Source organism: Megalobrama amblycephala, linkage group LG1, assembly GCF_018812025.1.
Source record: "Megalobrama amblycephala isolate DHTTF-2021 linkage group LG1, ASM1881202v1, whole genome shotgun sequence".
NCBI lineage: Eukaryota > Metazoa > Chordata > Actinopteri > Cypriniformes > Xenocyprididae > Megalobrama > Megalobrama amblycephala.
The window spans coordinates 11,948,989-11,966,716 of NC_063044.1; the positions used below are offsets into that span (position 1 = coordinate 11,948,989).

General features: G+C 37.8%; 1 protein-coding gene across 3 annotated transcripts in view; it reads left to right on the top strand.

Moving 5' to 3' along the window:
* The first annotated feature begins 1,317 nt into the window (after window positions 1-1,317).
* The window catches only part of LOC125263108, a 39,005-nt gene continuing 22,594 nt past the window's right edge, over window positions 1,318-17,728 (top strand). The window contains exons 1-4 of one of the 3 annotated variants that reach the window (XM_048182005.1): window positions 1,318-2,566; window positions 4,194-5,679; window positions 8,112-8,234; window positions 15,153-15,326. In XM_048182005.1, the coding sequence (XP_048037962.1) occupies window positions 4,283-5,679; window positions 8,112-8,234; window positions 15,153-15,326 (1,694 nt within the window). In that variant the 5' untranslated portion in view covers window positions 1,318-2,566; window positions 4,194-4,282. The remainder of the gene's footprint in view (window positions 2,567-4,193; window positions 5,680-8,111; window positions 8,235-15,152; window positions 15,327-17,728) is intronic. The other 2 variants (XM_048181994.1, XM_048182013.1) reach the window with 2 other exon arrangements.

Sequence of the window (17,728 nt, forward strand, 5' to 3'; positions counted from 1 at the left end):
GATTTGATAAAAAGGGGCAGTTCTTTTAAAATAACTATTTACATCAACTAAAACAAACTTGTTACAAACTAAAAATGTTAATTTTATCTGAAATGCTGTTTTTCTTAAGAATTATTCTCACGTCTGTTAATATAGTATAAAATTACAGATTTTTGGCCATTGTTATTTTGTACATTTTTATTTATTTATTTATTTATATTTTTATTAACAATCTTACGTAGGCCTATATTTAGGATTTTTTTTTTTTTTTAAACCACACACTAGATCTTGTATCAGTTTAGTGACTTTAGATTTGAGGAAAACAGGGCAGGTCTTAAAAAAGATCTACTTCTTCTATTTACAGCATTAGCTTTCTACTCATTTTAGAGAATTCTGTTACAAACTCATCCATGTCCAGTTCATGTGTTATTGCTTTTTCATGAGCTAAAAGCACAAGGTTTTTTTTCCTCTCATGAAGCATTGTTCGGCGGAATGGTGTCAAAATTAGAGTAGAATGAGCTCTCACATGAAGCAGTAGAGACACCCATGACCATAGCAGATACATACAATTTATGAAGACCTGCAAATGCATCTTTGTATTCCTGCAAGAGTTTGCAGACAGGAGAACATTCAGCATCAGATGGAAGTTTTTTGGACAGCATTGGTCTGGCAACAAGAATTTCATTCTGGAGTTCAGTTTTTGCAACCCCTGCAAGACTACAGAGAGGTTCAAGCAACTGGATGTCAAGAAATTTGTTGGATTTTGGCATTAAACCTGAGAGGGCTTGCATCAGCTGTAAATTCTTTGTGGAAAACATGTTTTCTATCTCTGATACAGCTGTATCTAGTATGTTCAACATCTGTCGTCTTAGAGCTGCAGTGGCACATTCAGAACCTGACTGCCCTTCTTGCCCTAAAGGTGAAAAAATGACAGAGTCACCATAGGAGGGATTCACAGTCCTTAGACGTTTTGGTGAGGGCTCAACAGTAAACATGTCAGCGCAGTACTGCTGAAATTCAATGTCATTTTCTCTGAGATTTTTCAGTGCACCAAGACATCCCTGCACAACTTTAGCTGCACTACACAAATCAACATGCTGAGACTGTAGGATGGCATTAGCTGCTTTTAAAATGGCGAGAAGATGTATCAGAAATTTGCCAATTTAAAAAAAAAATGGCATCGCTTCAGCTGAGAGAGAAGCCCGGATGATTCTTTTGCAAGGTCAACTGATGCATTATCATCATTGGAAACCTTAAAAAAAATGTCAAGAATGACTTCCTCATTATCCACCACACATTTTGTGACTTCATTAATGACTTGTCCAGCGGATTTCCAACAGTCTTTTGAGATACGGGCAATTGTATCTCTGAGAGACAAAATGATGCCTGAAAAAAGAGTGCAGGGAGCCTGACAAGTCAAAGAATCTTTTAGCACAAGGTTCACTTTGAATCGCATGTATGACAGTGAGGTGAAGCTGGTGGTTATAGCAGTGGATGTAGGGGATATGCCTGCCCAACCTTTGTTGTAATAAAGCCTGAACACCACCTCGCACCCCACTCATCACTGATGCTCCATCATAACACTGGCTCATTATATTATCAGCACTGTATCCTGATTCAGACAAGTGTTGTAATATTTCAGTAGTGATGTAATCTGCATCAAGCTGCTGGAGTTCTAACAAGCTAATCAGATGTTCCTCTGGCACACCATTGCCCACAAAACGAATTATAACGGACAAATTTTCAGTGTTACACCGATCCCTTGTGCCATCACTTTTCAAACAGAATGCAGCTGAATCAGCAGTATCATATTTCTGTTTTATTTTTTTCAGAACCATGCCAAAATTTCAATCACTTCATTCTGGATGGTTTTGGAAGTGTACTTTGCATTTTGTGGGATACCTGATGTAATGTCAGCCAGGTATTTATCTTTTTCCAACGTGTATTTAAACAACTTGGCAAAAAGCCCCGCGGCTATGCAATCTTCCTCACTGTCACATGTTTCACAATCCCCGCGTAGTGGAAGTTCATTGACTGCTAAAAACTTCACAACACCTGCCATGCTTTTTATGTAATAGCGATTCTTTTCTATCTGTTGGGGGCCGAGCAAACATGCTACGGTCTCCCCTGACACCGATCGGCGGCAAAACTCTGTCCATGAGGTCGAGGCTTGTAAATGAGCTTGGCTGCACGCATGTTTTTGAAGACCACGGTCACGTTCTAATGCTGCTTTCCAGTTTCGAAAACCTGTCGAAACGAACGTGTCATTTTCAGAGAAAGCAACACCGAACACTCGACACGGAAAACAAAAGCATGCATCGCGATCTACAGAATATTCAAGCCACGGCCGTGACTGATACCAACCGGCCGAAAAACATCTCTCTCTCCCTCCAAAAAGAGTTCGGGGGGTATGATTTCAGAACCGGCTGGTAAGGATTCGCCCTGTTTAAATCATTTGGGACAGAATTGCTGCATTTTTGAGTGGGTGTATTTGTGCTTTTGACACCAAAGCTGCTGATGAACTCGACTCATCCATTTCTCCGACCTCATTGCCGCAAATGGATGAGGAGGTGGTAGCTGTGTCCTGGTGAGCTAAAATGGTTTTCTTTTGTCCTTTCGGAACAAGAAATCTGTACATGTTGTATTTTATTAGGCTATAGTGTGGTAATTGAGATTGATAATTGGCTGTTACTGTCGTTTATTGCTTTATAATTCAGCACGTCCGTTTACCTCAAAGGTTGCGAAGTGAATGAGCTAAGTCTGTCTGTCTCGGAGGGAAAAAAGAGGGGGTTGGGCAGAAATTAGAAAATAACGTGTCTGGAGCTGAATTGAATATCGCACTAATTTTGTGATTGGCTGTTATGTGGTGTGAGGCCAGGGTGGGCCAAGCCTCTGATTGGGTGGGCCAGGCCCACCCTGCCCCCCCCCGTGGAGCCGGGCCTGGTGTTATGTGTTCAGTAGAGGTGTGCGATACCGCTAGATTTGGTATCGATCCGATACCAAGTAAATACAGGGCCAGTATCGCCGATACCGATACCAATACCGATACTTTTTAATAATTAAGGTGGATGCGTCTTCAACCTAAATCTAAATGAATTTTCATGACTTTTAATTTGTTTTTGTGATTTGCATTTTGGGTTATTAATCAGTACTACAAAAGCTTTTGTTCAGAAACAACTTTTGGTTACTTCTGTTTTATTTAAATAAACAAAGTTACAAAATGATTACTTCACAAATATAAAAAAATGTAAAAACAAATTCTCTTTTCAAGTAGCATGTTAACAAAAAATGTTTCTCCTCTTTAGTGCACTTCTTTTCAGGATTTTTTTCTTAAATAAACAAAGTCACAAAGGGGTAGGGGGATTTTTCTCCTCCTCTCTCCGTTTCTGCAGCTCTGCATTTTCTGGTCCGTGATTTTTCATATGTTTGTACAAATTAGCTGTATTGCCACTTAATTTTAAAGACTTTATACAAATGGTAAAAGTCGCTGTTGTCTCATTTTCGGCCTGAAAATACAACCATACAACGCTCCTCTTTCTCTCTGCTGCCATTCTCCGCCTCTGACCATAGACTCTGACTGACTGCTGTTAGAAATGCGCGGCTGAGCGGCGCGCGCGCGCCTGACTGCTGGTGGTAGCGCTAGTGGTGAGTCACGTGACGGTACAACACAGGAGAGGGGGAGGAGAGCAGTGTCGAGCACGAGCAGCACTCTTGAGAGCTTGCTCTGCTCTGTGACAGCAGCAGCATTTTGACAAACACGGCCAGGTCGCAAAACGAGAGAAACTGAAACTTAAGTATCGATATTTTCACGTTGGTATCGATCAATACCGATACCAACGTTGGTATCGATATTATCGATATTAGTATCGATCTGCCCACCTCTAGTGTTCAGTGGCGCAGTAAGACTGCGGAAAGGAAGTGTTGTCACATGATAGATAATCACATAAAAATAACATATTTGCTTAATACAAAACAAAAAAAGGAGGGTGAAAAACACAAGAGGTCAGCAGTGTCATTAAAGTGAAGCTGAATCAGTGTTTGAAGAGGCTGCTGCGTGTGAAAGTGCGCGACATGTCGGACATGCTCTACATACCAACATTATTTACAGTAACTGGAGAAAAACTGTTAATGTTGAGTTAAAGTGAATTAAGTGACTTTTAAATAAAATGTGTCAAAATTCAGTTGTGTATTGTCTTTTCTGTGTCCACATACAGGTCTTAAATCAAGTCTCACATCAAGGAGGAAGAGAAGGAGCAAACTATGTAAAATGAGTGTGTGTGAGGAGGAGAACCGGACCTGAAAAATGAGTGAGGAGCGAAAGGAGGAGGCGTCTCTTCACACTCAGAGAGCACCATCTCCAGTATCCAGCTGTGTGACTATAAAGAGTAACAACTCCATGTTTCATCTGCCCCCTGATCTCCGTGATGGACCATCACCAGTATCCAGCTGTGTGTCCATGAAGAGTAACAACTCCATGTTTCGTCTGCCCCCTGATCTCCGTGATGGACCATCACCAGTATCCAGCTGTGTGTCCATGAAGAGTAACAACTCCATGTTTCATCTGCCCCCTGATCTCCGTGATGGACCATCACCAGTATCCAGCTGTGTGTCCATGAAGAGTAACAACTCCATGTTTCGTCTGCCCCCTGATCTCCGTGATGGACCATCACCAGTATCCAGCTGTGTGTCCATGAAGAGTAACAACTCCATGTTTCGTCTGCCCCCTGATCTCCGTGATGGACCATCACCAGTATCCAGCTGTGTGTCCATGAAGAGTAACAACTCCATGTTTCGTCTGCCCCCTGATCTCCGTGATGGACCATCACCAGTATCCAGCTGTGTGTCCATGAAGAGTAACAACTCCATGTTTCGTCTGCCCCCTGATCTCCATGATGGACCATCTTCAGGATTCAGTTGTATGTCTATAAAGAGTAACAACTCCATGTTTCATCTGCCCCCTGATCTCCGTGATGGACCATCACCAGTATCCAGCTGTGTGTCCATGAAGAGTAACAACTCCATGTTTCATCTGCCCCCTGATCTCCGTGATGGACCATCACCAGTATCCAGCTGTGTGTCCATGAAGAGTAACAACTCCATGTTTCGTCTGCCCCCTGATCTCTGTGATGGACCATCTTCAGGATTCAGTTGTGTGTCTATAAAGAGTAACAACTCCATGTTTCATCTGCCCCCTGATCTCCGTGATGGACCATCACCAGTATCCAGCTGTGTGTCCATGAAGAGTAACAACTCCATGTTTCGTCTGCCCCCTGATCTCCGTGATGGACCATCACCAGTATCCAGCTGTGTGTCCATGAAGAGTAACAACTCCATGTTTCGTCTGCCCCCTGATCTCTGTGATGGACCATCTTCAGGATTCAGTTATGTGTCCATGAAGAGTAACAACTCCATGTTTCATCTGCCCCCTGATCTCCGTGATGGACCATCACCAGTATCCAGCTGTGTGTCCATGAAGAGTAACAACTCCATGTTTCATCTGCCCCCTGATCTCCATGATGGACCATCTTCAGGGTTCAGTTGTGTGTCTATGAAGAGTAACAACTCCATGTGTCGTCTGCCCCCTAATTTCAGTGATGGACCATCTTCAGGATTCAGTTGTGTGTCCATGAAGAATAACAACTCCATGCTTCATCTGCCCCCTGATCTCCGTGATGGTCCTGCTGTGACCTCTGACCCTGTGTGAGTATCATGGAATTCAGGGCCAGTCCAGACTCTGATGGCGCCCTAGATGAGATATTATATTGGTTCATCGCCCCTAAAAACTGGCAACAACACACATAAGTGTGCATATGATTGCACAAATAGTTGTTTAAATAAAGGTTAAAAAGGCTATAATATGTATCCAAATTGAATATTTCTATAGATGATAGTCTTGGAATCCAGATTAATCTCATTTTCCTCCTACCTGGCAGCCCTAATTTTGAACACACTGATAAAATGATTCTGTGGTGAAGTAAATACTACTAACTTCAGCGTCTAACTAACTAACGTCATAAAATAACTTTATTAGTTACTCAATTCAAGCATGTAGAAATCAAAGCTTAAATATCAACAATATAAAATTAAGTAAAACCTACTTAACTTTTCTTATTGTGTTTTGTGTACCAAAGTCTCTGTGTTCAACCCTGTGCATTACTTCTATCATGTAAATATGATGTACATGATATATATTGTATTATTTACTTAGAAGTAAAGCATGCACCCCAAAAGCATGGTTTAATTCAATGTTATATTATATTATATTATAATTATATTATAACTTACACTTAGATTTAGATTTTAGATTTTACTTAATTCTATTTGTGAAATTAAATATAAATCAGTAATATTTACTTAATTTTTAATGTGTGTTAAGTTCAATAGTAAGTAGATTTTACTTGATAATAACAGGTAATTTGTACAGAGCAGTAGCAGTAAATTTACTTAAAATGTTTTGGTGCAACACATTCACTTTTTTTCAGTGCATAGACTGGAAAATTACATATCCAAACTTAAATGGCTGCTGCACTTAATGTACTGCACTACATTTATTTTTCTTTTCTATTAATATAAAACTTGTGCCTGGGCACCCAAAACATGCAAGTCAAAGTGATAAATCAACCAAGTTGTCTTTTAAATTTGAACAATCAATATGCTCTGGGAGTTTGTTTAAGTGCAGTACCCAATATGGCCACTAGATGACATTCAAACTACAGTTGGTGATTAAAAAAAGGGGTTTAATTCATGAATGCTTTGGACTACTGGCCTCTTTTGAGAGAAGACACTGATTTTATTGCTGAAGTGAAAGCAAGCAACAGTCAAAGTAAAAATAAAACAAAGTTCTGTCATGACAAGTCTTGGAGTGTTTGACATGGTAATTGATATGACAATGTAGATATATTTGGTCTTGGCAGAATAGATCTGCTACGCTGCTGCAGAGCAAGTACGGGACTTGCTACTGCCAATACATACCTGACACGCTGCTGTGAGCAAGTAAGACATGCTGCTGCTGTACAATATAGCGTACATGAATAACCATAGCAGATCTATACAGGTGGAGCTGGGGAAGGTGGAGGGTTTTTGAAGCACGCTGCGCTGCTAAGCAATGCCAACTCATGTATTTAAAGATTAAGCACGCAAGCTCATTGGCTACTAATACAGCAGGAACCAATCATCTGTGACCTATAGATAATGATGTGATAATTAGCAGGTTGTGTTAAAGGACCTATTAGCCTGCCCATTAGAGTTTCATGCCAGAACTTTGTATTTATAGAAGCTTAAATTAAGATCGTTTTTGTCAAGAAAACACTTAATTTGCATTAAGTGAAAGTGACGTGTAAGCCAAGTATACTAACAGCGGGGCCATACTTTACAATGGGAGGTTTTTTTTTTTTTTTTTTTTTTTTTTTTTTTTAAGGAAAAGAGTGAAGAGTGGAAATTAATTTGTGTGGTAATGAACATTATTCCTCAAATGTTTATTATACTTCACTTTTACTGAACCCAGAATATTCCTTTACTGTGAGCAACATGCTCAAGTCATTTCAAGATTATTTCTTTAGCATTTTTTAGAATATAAATTGTTTAAAAGCAGCTTAACAGAAAATGTATCCATGCACAAATAGCATAATTATTTTGATTAATGTCAATGTTCTTTGAGGTTCAGATGAATGATGTTGATATAAAAAGTCTGATCAGAACAACATCTGAAACTTCTCTAGGCCGACAGAGCTGATGATATTGATCAAACGCTGCTGACATTGTTGTGTTGAGGGTTTAAACACTGTCAAACTGTAGTGCAGTGAAGGTGAACTCAAGTCTGCAGTATTAGATTTAAAGAGAAAACTGATTTTAATAACAGTATTAATTTAATATTAACTGTTGTTTTGTGCCATCTAATAGTTTGAGTATAAAATCAAAGTTGCCTTTTACCCCGGTGCGCCTTTAGCCCTGTTGTACCTTACTATTAATAAAACATGTTTTCCCTTTAAAACGTCATGTAATACACCTACTGCTCTATAAATTACAGTACTATTGATCAATGTTAATTTAATGGAGCAGACAAATAATCTGCAGAGAAACAACTTGATATAATTCTGTTTGTTTGTTTGCTTGTGTGTTTGTTTTTTTCTCAGTATCAACAGCAGGAAGAGAAAGAGAGCAGCTTTTCCAGTACCCAACTGTGTGTTCATGAAGAGTAACAACTCCATGCATGAGACCCAAAAATTCAGTGATGGAGCAGTGACATTTGACCCTGTGTGAGTATCATGTAGGGTGAGACACAAGAACACAGAATGCAAAAAGATTCACAAAGCTGACACAAAAAATTCAAGACTGCTCAAACTGGACAGTAAGAGCAAATATGAAACAACTTTTAAAAAGTCAGGGTTGATATCAGCTGATCAAGATAAGAAAAAAAAGGCAAAGGGGACTTTAATGTGCAACTAGAAAATGCATAATGATTTATGATAAATCATCTGTCATCAGTTGCCATTTACATGTAAATTAATTACATGTAATTATTTCACATGAATACAGCTTTTTCTTCATGTCAGTCTTTCTGTGATGATTTAAAAAATGGTTTCTGGTAAAACTTTTTGCCTTCTTTCTTTGTTTTTTAAAATATTTTGATGACTGAAATCTTGATGTCTCCCTACTTTAAATATGCAGGTCATTATCTTTCCCAAATGCCTGATTTGCATAATTTACAATTTGTATGAAATGTGGGTAAACAATATCAGTGCGAGAACAAAACCTTGAGGATCTTCATGTGTGATATTAGAAAGTCATTTGGCCACAATAGATAGAAATCAGTCTGAAAGAGCAAACAGTTATTTCTAGATTTCTAGACTACAAGAGCATCAGACCCTCCTGAACAGGATTTACACACAGCTGTACATCATAGAGGGAGAGAGTGAAGGAGTGAATGAAGAACATGAGGTGCTACAGATGGAGAAAAGTTACAAGACACTCCAAGACACTCCAATCAACTGCAATGACATCTTTGATCCTTCACCTGAACCAGGACATGAGGAGAAGAGAAGAGAGAAGAAAGACAAAATCAAGACTGTTCTTACTAAAGGCATCGCTGGAATTGGAAAAACCGTCTCTGTGCAGAAGTTCATTCTGGACTGGGCCGAGGGAAAAGCCAATCAGGATGTAGATTTCATGTTTGTGCTTCCATTTAGAGAGCTGAACTTAATTAAAGATCATCAATACAGTCTCCACAGACTTCTGCTGGACTTTCATCCTGAACTTCAACATCTGGACTCAAAGATGTATGATGAATGTACAGTTGTGTTCATCTTTGATGGTCTGGATGAAAGCAGAATTACACTGATGTTTTCAGACTGTGAGAAAGTTTCTGGTGTGACTGAGACTTCATCAGTGGGTGTGTTGATGTCAAACCTCATGAAAGGAGATCTTCTTCCCTCTGCTCTCATCTGGATCACCACCAGACCAGCAGCAGCCAATCAGATCCCCTCTAAATACATCAACCGTGTTACAGAAATTCAGGGATTCAATGACCCTCAGAAGGAGGAATATTTCAGGAAGAGAATCAGTGATGAGAATCAAGCCAGCAGAATCATCTCACACATCAGAAGAGCAAGAAGCCTCCACATCATGTGCCACATACCCGTCTTCTGCTGGATCTCAGCCACTGTGCTTCAAAACATCCTGAAACAAGATCTGAGTGCAGAAATCCCTCAAACTCTGACTGAAATGTACATACACTTCCTTCTCATTCAAACTAGTATGAGGAACCAGAAGTATGAAGAGAGAGATCCAGAGAAACTCCTGCAGTCCAACAGAGACGTGATTGTGAAACTTGCTGAACTGGCTTTCAATCAGCTGATGAAGGGCAATGTGATGTTCTATGAGGAGGACCTGAGAGAGAGCGGCATAGATGTCACTGACGCCTCAGTGTATTCTGGGATTTGCACTGAGATCTTTAGGGAGGAATCTGTGATTTATCACAGGAAGGTTTACAGCTTTGTACATCTGAGCTTTCAGGAGTTTTTTGGTGCACTTTATGTGTTTTTCTGCTATTTACACAAAAACAGTGAAGTTCTGAAAATGTTCCTGACAGGAAAGTCCAGAACTCAGTGTGGGAATGTTTCTCTGGATGTGTTTCTGAAGGGAGCAATGAATAAAGCCTTGAACAGTAGAAATGGACATCTGGATCTTTTCCTTCGATTCCTTCATGGCATCTCACTGGAGTCCAATCAGAGACTCTTACAGCATGTGCTGATTCACACAGAGAACAACCCAGAGAGTATCAAGAAAATAACCCAAAACCTCAAACGAGGTCAAAAAAACAATGTCAGTCCTGAAAGATGGATGAATCTGTCACACTGCTTGATTGAGATGAAGGATAATTCTGTTGTTGAGGAAGTGCAGGTGTTTTTAAAATCTAAAGCAAAAAGTAAAAGTCTTTCTCTTGCACAATGTTCAACTTTGGCCAACATGATCCTGATGTCAGAGGAGGTGATGGATGAGCTTGACCTTAAAAAGTATAACATCAAATCAAAAGAGGGTCAAAGGAGACTGGTACCTGCTGTGAGGAACTGCAGAAAAGCTCTGTGAGTGTGAAAATATGAACATAATATCAACTGAAGTGAAATATGAAAATGATTTGAAATATGAACATAATACACCCATGTAGGCTAATAGAGTTCCCCTGGTAAATCCACTGTAATGACATTTTTTTTCCAAAAAAAATAAAAAAATTTAATGTCCCGAGATTAAAATATTTAAAATAATTTTTATTTTGTAGTTATAATTAAAATGCAAGTAATTACATTTCTGAATTTCAGAAGTTTTAAAAGCTGAATGTTGCTCAGGAATTACAGTCTTTTTAACAGATGAATTTACATGACACTTCCATCGTTCATGATTTATCATGAAGGAAAATATATATTTTGAAGCAAAATCAGCAACACTTGTGGCGTGGAGGGATCAGAAATAAACAAAAAACTGGAGCTAAAAGATCAAGACTTTATTTTGCTAATGCGTTTCGGCACACAGGCCTTCGTCAGAGCTAAAAGGTTTCAGATGTGTGTAGGTTCCTTTAAGTACAAACAGAGACAAAATTCAAACTTATAATGAACCAATGAAGAAATTGCATATAATAGCATCCACCAATCACAAAACTCATGATAAATGATGAAACGCATTGGCAAAATAAAGTCTTTAATCTTTTAGCTCCAGTTTTTTGTTTATTTCTGATCCCTCCATGCCACAAGTGTTGCTGGTTTTGCTCCAAAATAACTCTGCTTTTTTCCATGCACCTTGTTGGATGTGTGAAGTTACACCAGACTAACTATATTACACTAAGGAAAATATATATAAATATTTTTCTCTTCCCAATATAAACTTATGGAAGGATATTCCAGACTATTTTCAAAAGAAATTGCAAATTGTATTTGCAATTGTTTTTTCCATATGCGTACGCATAAATTGTGACAATCTAAACGCAACTGCAAATCTTGCTTTACCGTTTGCGTTTTCGCTGTCATGAACACACAGTGAATGCCAAATTTCAAATGGAAAAGCAAAGTCCATTTGCAACTGTATTTCCCATGTCTTAAGAATTATGACCCTGTCATTTTACCATTTATCACATTTATCAAAAATCAATGGTAATGGCATTGAATCAGGGTTACAATGTGGTGTTGGTTCAACATCATGCTTACACTCTCAGAAAATGAAACACAACTACAACTGACTTGCTACACACAGCCTGAAATCAACTGAAGATAAAAAGACAAAAAATCTCTCACGATCTCAGCAGAAGTTCTTTTTGAGAATTAACAGAGTTTTAGATGTTGATGTTTTATTGAAAATGTTTGGCCACCATTTTGGTGGTCAGTGGTTCCTTTAGTTGGGCAGTTTGACTCTTGGCTTTTTGTGTGAGTTTGTGGTCTTTGTAACAGTGTTTACCAAAACACATCATTTGTTGTAAAGAAAACCAGAAACAAAATGATAGAGTGATATAGTTTTCATTATCATAAAGCAAAGTAATTTACTTTGCATATTTGTTTTTAATAGGTAACATTCACCAACAATAATTTCTTGCTACAGATCAGACATTCTGAATCTTGACTTTTAAAGTGCAATTTAAAAAAAAAAAAAAAAAATCTTTAGACACACAGACATCACAAATCACATATGAATCTCAACAATGGTGACATCCTTCATGCCACAATGCATGCTGGGAGCCACCATAGTATACAACTCGTGACTCCCAGCATGCATTGCATTTACTAATTGTTCTCCTGAGCAAAAGTGCCTATATGTTTTAAATAGGTAACATTCACCAACAATACTTTCTTGCTACAGATCAGACATTCTGAATCTTGACTAATACACATTGAGGAAATTGTATGTACCTTAATCCATGCTGTTCTAGTCTTCTACGAATGGTTCGCTCAGATACTCCAAGCAGGCACACAAGCTGGACACATGAGTAACCACATACAACGTAGTACTCAATCGTCTCTGGTGGTATGTCCATCAGAGGACATCCTGGTCCATTAGTTGTTCTGTCCCTCACAAAAAGCCTGTCAGCCACTTCACTCAGGTTGGCGAAGACGACATTACTGATGCTGCTGTTAGTCAAGGCACAAACTCATTTAACCTGTCCAAAACTAAATGACTTTTGAGTAAGAAGAAATCTATAGAGTGTGAACTGTCATCAATTTTCCTCCACAATTTCACAGATTACCTCCATTGTTCAAAGCATTCAGCATGACATTTTTTTCTTTTTAGGTTTATCAACAAGTATACAAAAATATACAACCTTATTGACAACAAAATCACAAAACAAAAGGAAAATAAAGAACAAATAAAAAATAAACAAACTTACAAAAAAAAAAAAAGATTTGCAGTTACGTTTAGATTATATCACAATTTATGCGTCCACATATGGAAAACGCAACTGCAAATACAATTTTCAATTTCTTTTGAAAATAGTCCAGAATATCCTTCCATATAAATGTCCAAATTTTGGTATTTAGGCTTTAGGTTTTTGTTTAAATGACCAGGGCCCGTATGTATAAAACTTCACAGAAATGCTCTTAAAAATAGTCTTAAGTTTTGACTTAAAGTGTCAAATGTCCAACTCGTGCTCAACAAATTAGGATCAAGACCCAGAACAGTTTTATACAATAATTAATTATTGACATACAAGAGGGCTTTTCATACTTGAACCCTGTGTCATTGTAAACCTTCACACTGATCAGAATGTATCCAGGGTTAACAATTAATCCTGGGTATTTATAAATGATGTTTCATGCTGTGCATTCATAAACCCTGGGTTAACATTCTTATTTGCAATGTTAGTGTCATTGATTGGATGAATGCTGCATGCAACCTGTTTACATCAAGGCTCTTATACTACACATTCTCATATTATATATCGCCGACTGCTATCAAGTTTTTTTTCTATCACTATTTGGACTATAAAAATAAGAATGAAAAGGTCTCTTCTCTCCATTTGTCGTGTTTTCTGTTGCCATTTAAAATGGTTCCCATCAAACACTAAAATGACTGTTTACACAATTTCTCTGTTTACAAAATTGTTTACACAAAATTGTCCAAAGCATGTGAATATTACGCACATGATTGTCTCTCTGTTGCTAAGCATCTATCCGTAACAATCTAACACTGCATCATTTCACACTGCATGTTTGTCAACGTAATGCAGGGTTAACAGCGCAAAAGAGGCTCTAATCCTGCTCTGGAGCTCAGGGTTTAATTACCTCAGGTAAAAACCTGCTTCTAAATTGTGTGAAACATTCCTTGACTCAGGGTTAAAAGCGGGGTTTAGAACGACTATAACAAGTATTTAAGCACGGTGTGAAAATCCCTTAAGATAAGGACTTAAGATAAAAGTAATATGGTATGATTTCAATCAACTTATTGATTAATCTAAGATGCTAAGTAAGGACTATTGGATAATGAATATAAGGACAATTACTGTAATCATTAACAGTGTGAGTTTCTTTATAGCTGCTTATGAAAACTGCAATACAAATAAACAGGTTGAAATATTAAGCTGTGTCTATTTTAATTGATAAATCTCCCTGATTAAAGACTGGGGCCATATGTATAAAACATCTCAGAAATGCTCTTTAGAATAGTCTTAAGCTTTGACTTAAGTGACAAAAAATTCTTAGTAAAAAGTAGTACTTTTCTAAGAGTAGCAGACTTTACTAAAAGTTGCTTTTAGCTTCTTTAATAAAAGTCTAAGACTGATTCTTAAGTGCTGACTGAAGTAGCATTTAAGTGTTGTAAACTACAATGATGACAACCCAAAATGACCAGCCAATGAATCAGCCAATAGTGAGCCTGCAAGGGTGAAATCACAGCAGCATGACACCAATCATTTAAAGTAATTATAATACAATTATTTAATTAAGACACTGAAACATTAATATTTAATTTTATTCTAAAAAAAATATATATATATATTTGCATTGTGCAAAATTATCACAAATTAGTATTGATGCTTTGGAATCCTTTTCTATTGATATAAGTCTCCTCAGTTGAAGCAATGATGTGAACATGAGATTCATCAATGGCTCCAACAAATCCAGAGAAGCCCAAAATCCTCATAAAAGTGGCTTGATTTTGCTTAAAGATTTTGTAAGCATATTGCAAAGATTGTGCTTGGAGTCAATTGCTTTATTTGTGATAACTCAATGAAACGTCAAATTGCGCTGACATAATTTTTTTTGCCAGGCTGTCATACAAAGAAATTATGAACACATGAAAGACCAATGAAATATTAATAACTGATTATGTTGCATGCAGTCAATGTATTCTTCTTTTCCAGTGAGCTTTTTTTTTTTTTTTTTTGCCAAATAATGGTGTCAGATAAATACCTTCACTAAGTTTAGTGTTTTGTTCTTGCCTCACTTTTTAAAATATTTTACAAATATAAAAATATTTTCCTCATATTTTGATGGGTTAAGCAAACTTGTAGTGTCATTTAAAATAAAAAAAAACTGGTGCACTGCTGCAAATGTAATTATTACTTTAATTTCTACAGTTAGATCATCGATTTGTAAAGTGGGAGAAGTTATTACATTTTTTACTAGGTCAGTTACAAAGAAATACCTTGACGATCAAGCTTTCATCGTTTTTACCAGAGTCTTCTCTCTTTTTTTCAGATTAACAGCCTGTAATCTCACTGATCAGCACTGTGAAATTGTGGCTTCAGCTCTACAATCATCAAACTCCTCTCTGAGAGAGCTGGACCTGAGTAACAATCGCCTGCAGGATTCAAACCTGAAGCTGCTCTGTGCTGGACTGAAGAGTCCAAACTGTCAACTCAGCACACTGAGGTTTGAGTTTTACATTAATTAATTAATGCTAATAATAATTGGTGCTGTCAAAATTATCGCGTTAACACATGCGATTCCTTTTCTAAGTTAACACAAATAACGCAGCATGCTTTGATCCCGCTACTCGTGGGTAACACTGGGAAGTTCTGGAGCTGCTGTGCTGTTGTCAACTAATAATGAACACTTTGTATTTACTCTTGTGTCCTGTACATTCATTTTTGGTGCTTCCTTGTTGTTTGTTCATCAACTGTGCTTTATTTTCCATAAAGCATTTTGTCAGCAGTTGAAGCAGCATTTTGAAGCAGTTTTTAAATATTTTTAAATATAATTTAAATTGATTTTACACACTTAAAGGAATATCGTATCACATATCGAATATCGCATTATGAATTGTTGAATTGTGCTACCTAACACTGGCTGCATTGAGTTCTCTTTCATACATGAACGGACAAACACACAAAATTATGCCAAAATGCCCGCTTTGTTGACGCAAATAATGCAGCATCTGTTTTATCCTTCATCCTTTTTCCTTCATAGCCAGTGTAACATTATATGATCACACTCTTACTTATGCAAATGCTTTTAATCCATTCAAGCTCGACAAGACACAAAAGAGAACGCAGTGCGGTACTGGTGTGCTGTCTATGAATCTCCTGTGACAGACACATGACTTGTGCACACAGAAAGCTGCTTCAGACAGCGCGCTGGTGTTCAGATGAATAATGCTGCCTATTAGATTGTGCTCCCAACACTATATTTGCTTTCTTTTAAGTAGGGCTGCACAGTATATTGAAATTATTGAAATATTGTAAATGCGATATGCGTATCACAACGGCATGGGTTATATGAATAATTTTAAAGGTGGAGTAAGTACATTTTCAAAAACACAGGTCGACACCAACAACAAACATGTAACCAGTCAGTATTAGGGGGCATATGATGGTCGAGGAGGGAGAACGAGCAAGAAGGAGATTTGAAGAAAAACTGCAGAAAGAGAGACGAGACACAATACAAAAGAGCTCAAAAGAATATCACTGGAATGAAGGTTTATGAATGGCCAAGAGCTTTAGGACCCACATTTATATTAGAAAAGCTTTCTAGCGCTGGAGAGAGCTAGGTGGGAAGGCCTGAAAACAGACGTGGAGGCTGCTTTGATCCCGCTATTCGTGGGTAACACTGGGTTTTGGAGCTGCTGTGCTGTTGTCAACTAACAATGAACACTTTGTATTTACTCTTGTGTCCTGTACATTAATTTTTTGTGCTTCCTTGTTGTTTGTTCATCAACTGCGCTTTATTTTCCATGAAGCATTTTGTTGCTTGTCAGCTGTGATAAACAGACATCCACTCTCGCATTGCGTGCGCAACAGTGGCCAGATAGTGAGAGTTGTGCAGGTAAACCACTGCGCACTGATGACCGCTAGAGAATGAGGTGTTTAGTGTCATTGTTAGTGCGCTTGGCTCGCATGCCAGCAGTGATCGGGGCAGGGTTTGAGACAGACATAGATTAGGTTGGTTAGGAATAGGATTGGAGAGTGAGTTTTGGAGGCGGAGCAATGAAGAGGGGGGTGAGTTTGTTTGGGTTGATTTCATGTATCAATGATGTCCAACAGCATTTTTGAAAATCTACTTATCCCACCTTTAATTGGCTACTACAAAACGTTGTGAAAAGTCAAAGTTTTAGGTCAATGCATATAGCAGTGAATAGACTGGGCACGCGACTGTTACTTACGTGACTTGCTTGACGTTAGAACGAGTTATTAACCACAATAAGTTGTTGTCTGACACACACACACACACACACACACACACACACACACACACACACACACACACACACACAAACACACACACACCCGAAGCACACGCACACGTTTCAGTAGGATCCGTGGCCGTACATTAAGTTTTAAAGGGACAGCAGCTTATTACAGTCAACCTGCTTTTGTCTGTCAAACAACAAAAGACAAAGAGAAAATCACTCACTGCTCTTGACTGAATAACTTTTGTAGCTTTATTATGAATCAAATGTGTATTTAATTTATGTGAAGATTATGCAGTGTTTTAGATTTACATTTGATCATTCAGCTTCTGTATTGTTGATTACTTGAATGCTATTTGAAGTAATAATTTGTCCTATTGTAATTGTCCTATTGTTCTTATTTTTTAACAACAAAGAAACTGAAATAACAAAAATAAATATTCATCCACCCCTAGTTTCAGGTGTTTTTGTTTAACTGGATGTTTTTGATGTTAAGATTTAGGTTGATAAAAATGTATATTATCGAGCAAAGAGTTTTTGGTATTTAAATATTGGAATAGTTTTTTCTTTGATTTTTTTTTTTGTTTTTTTTTTTGGTCAGAAGTTGTAGTGATGATTTCTTTTCCTAGAAAGAATGGGAAACATA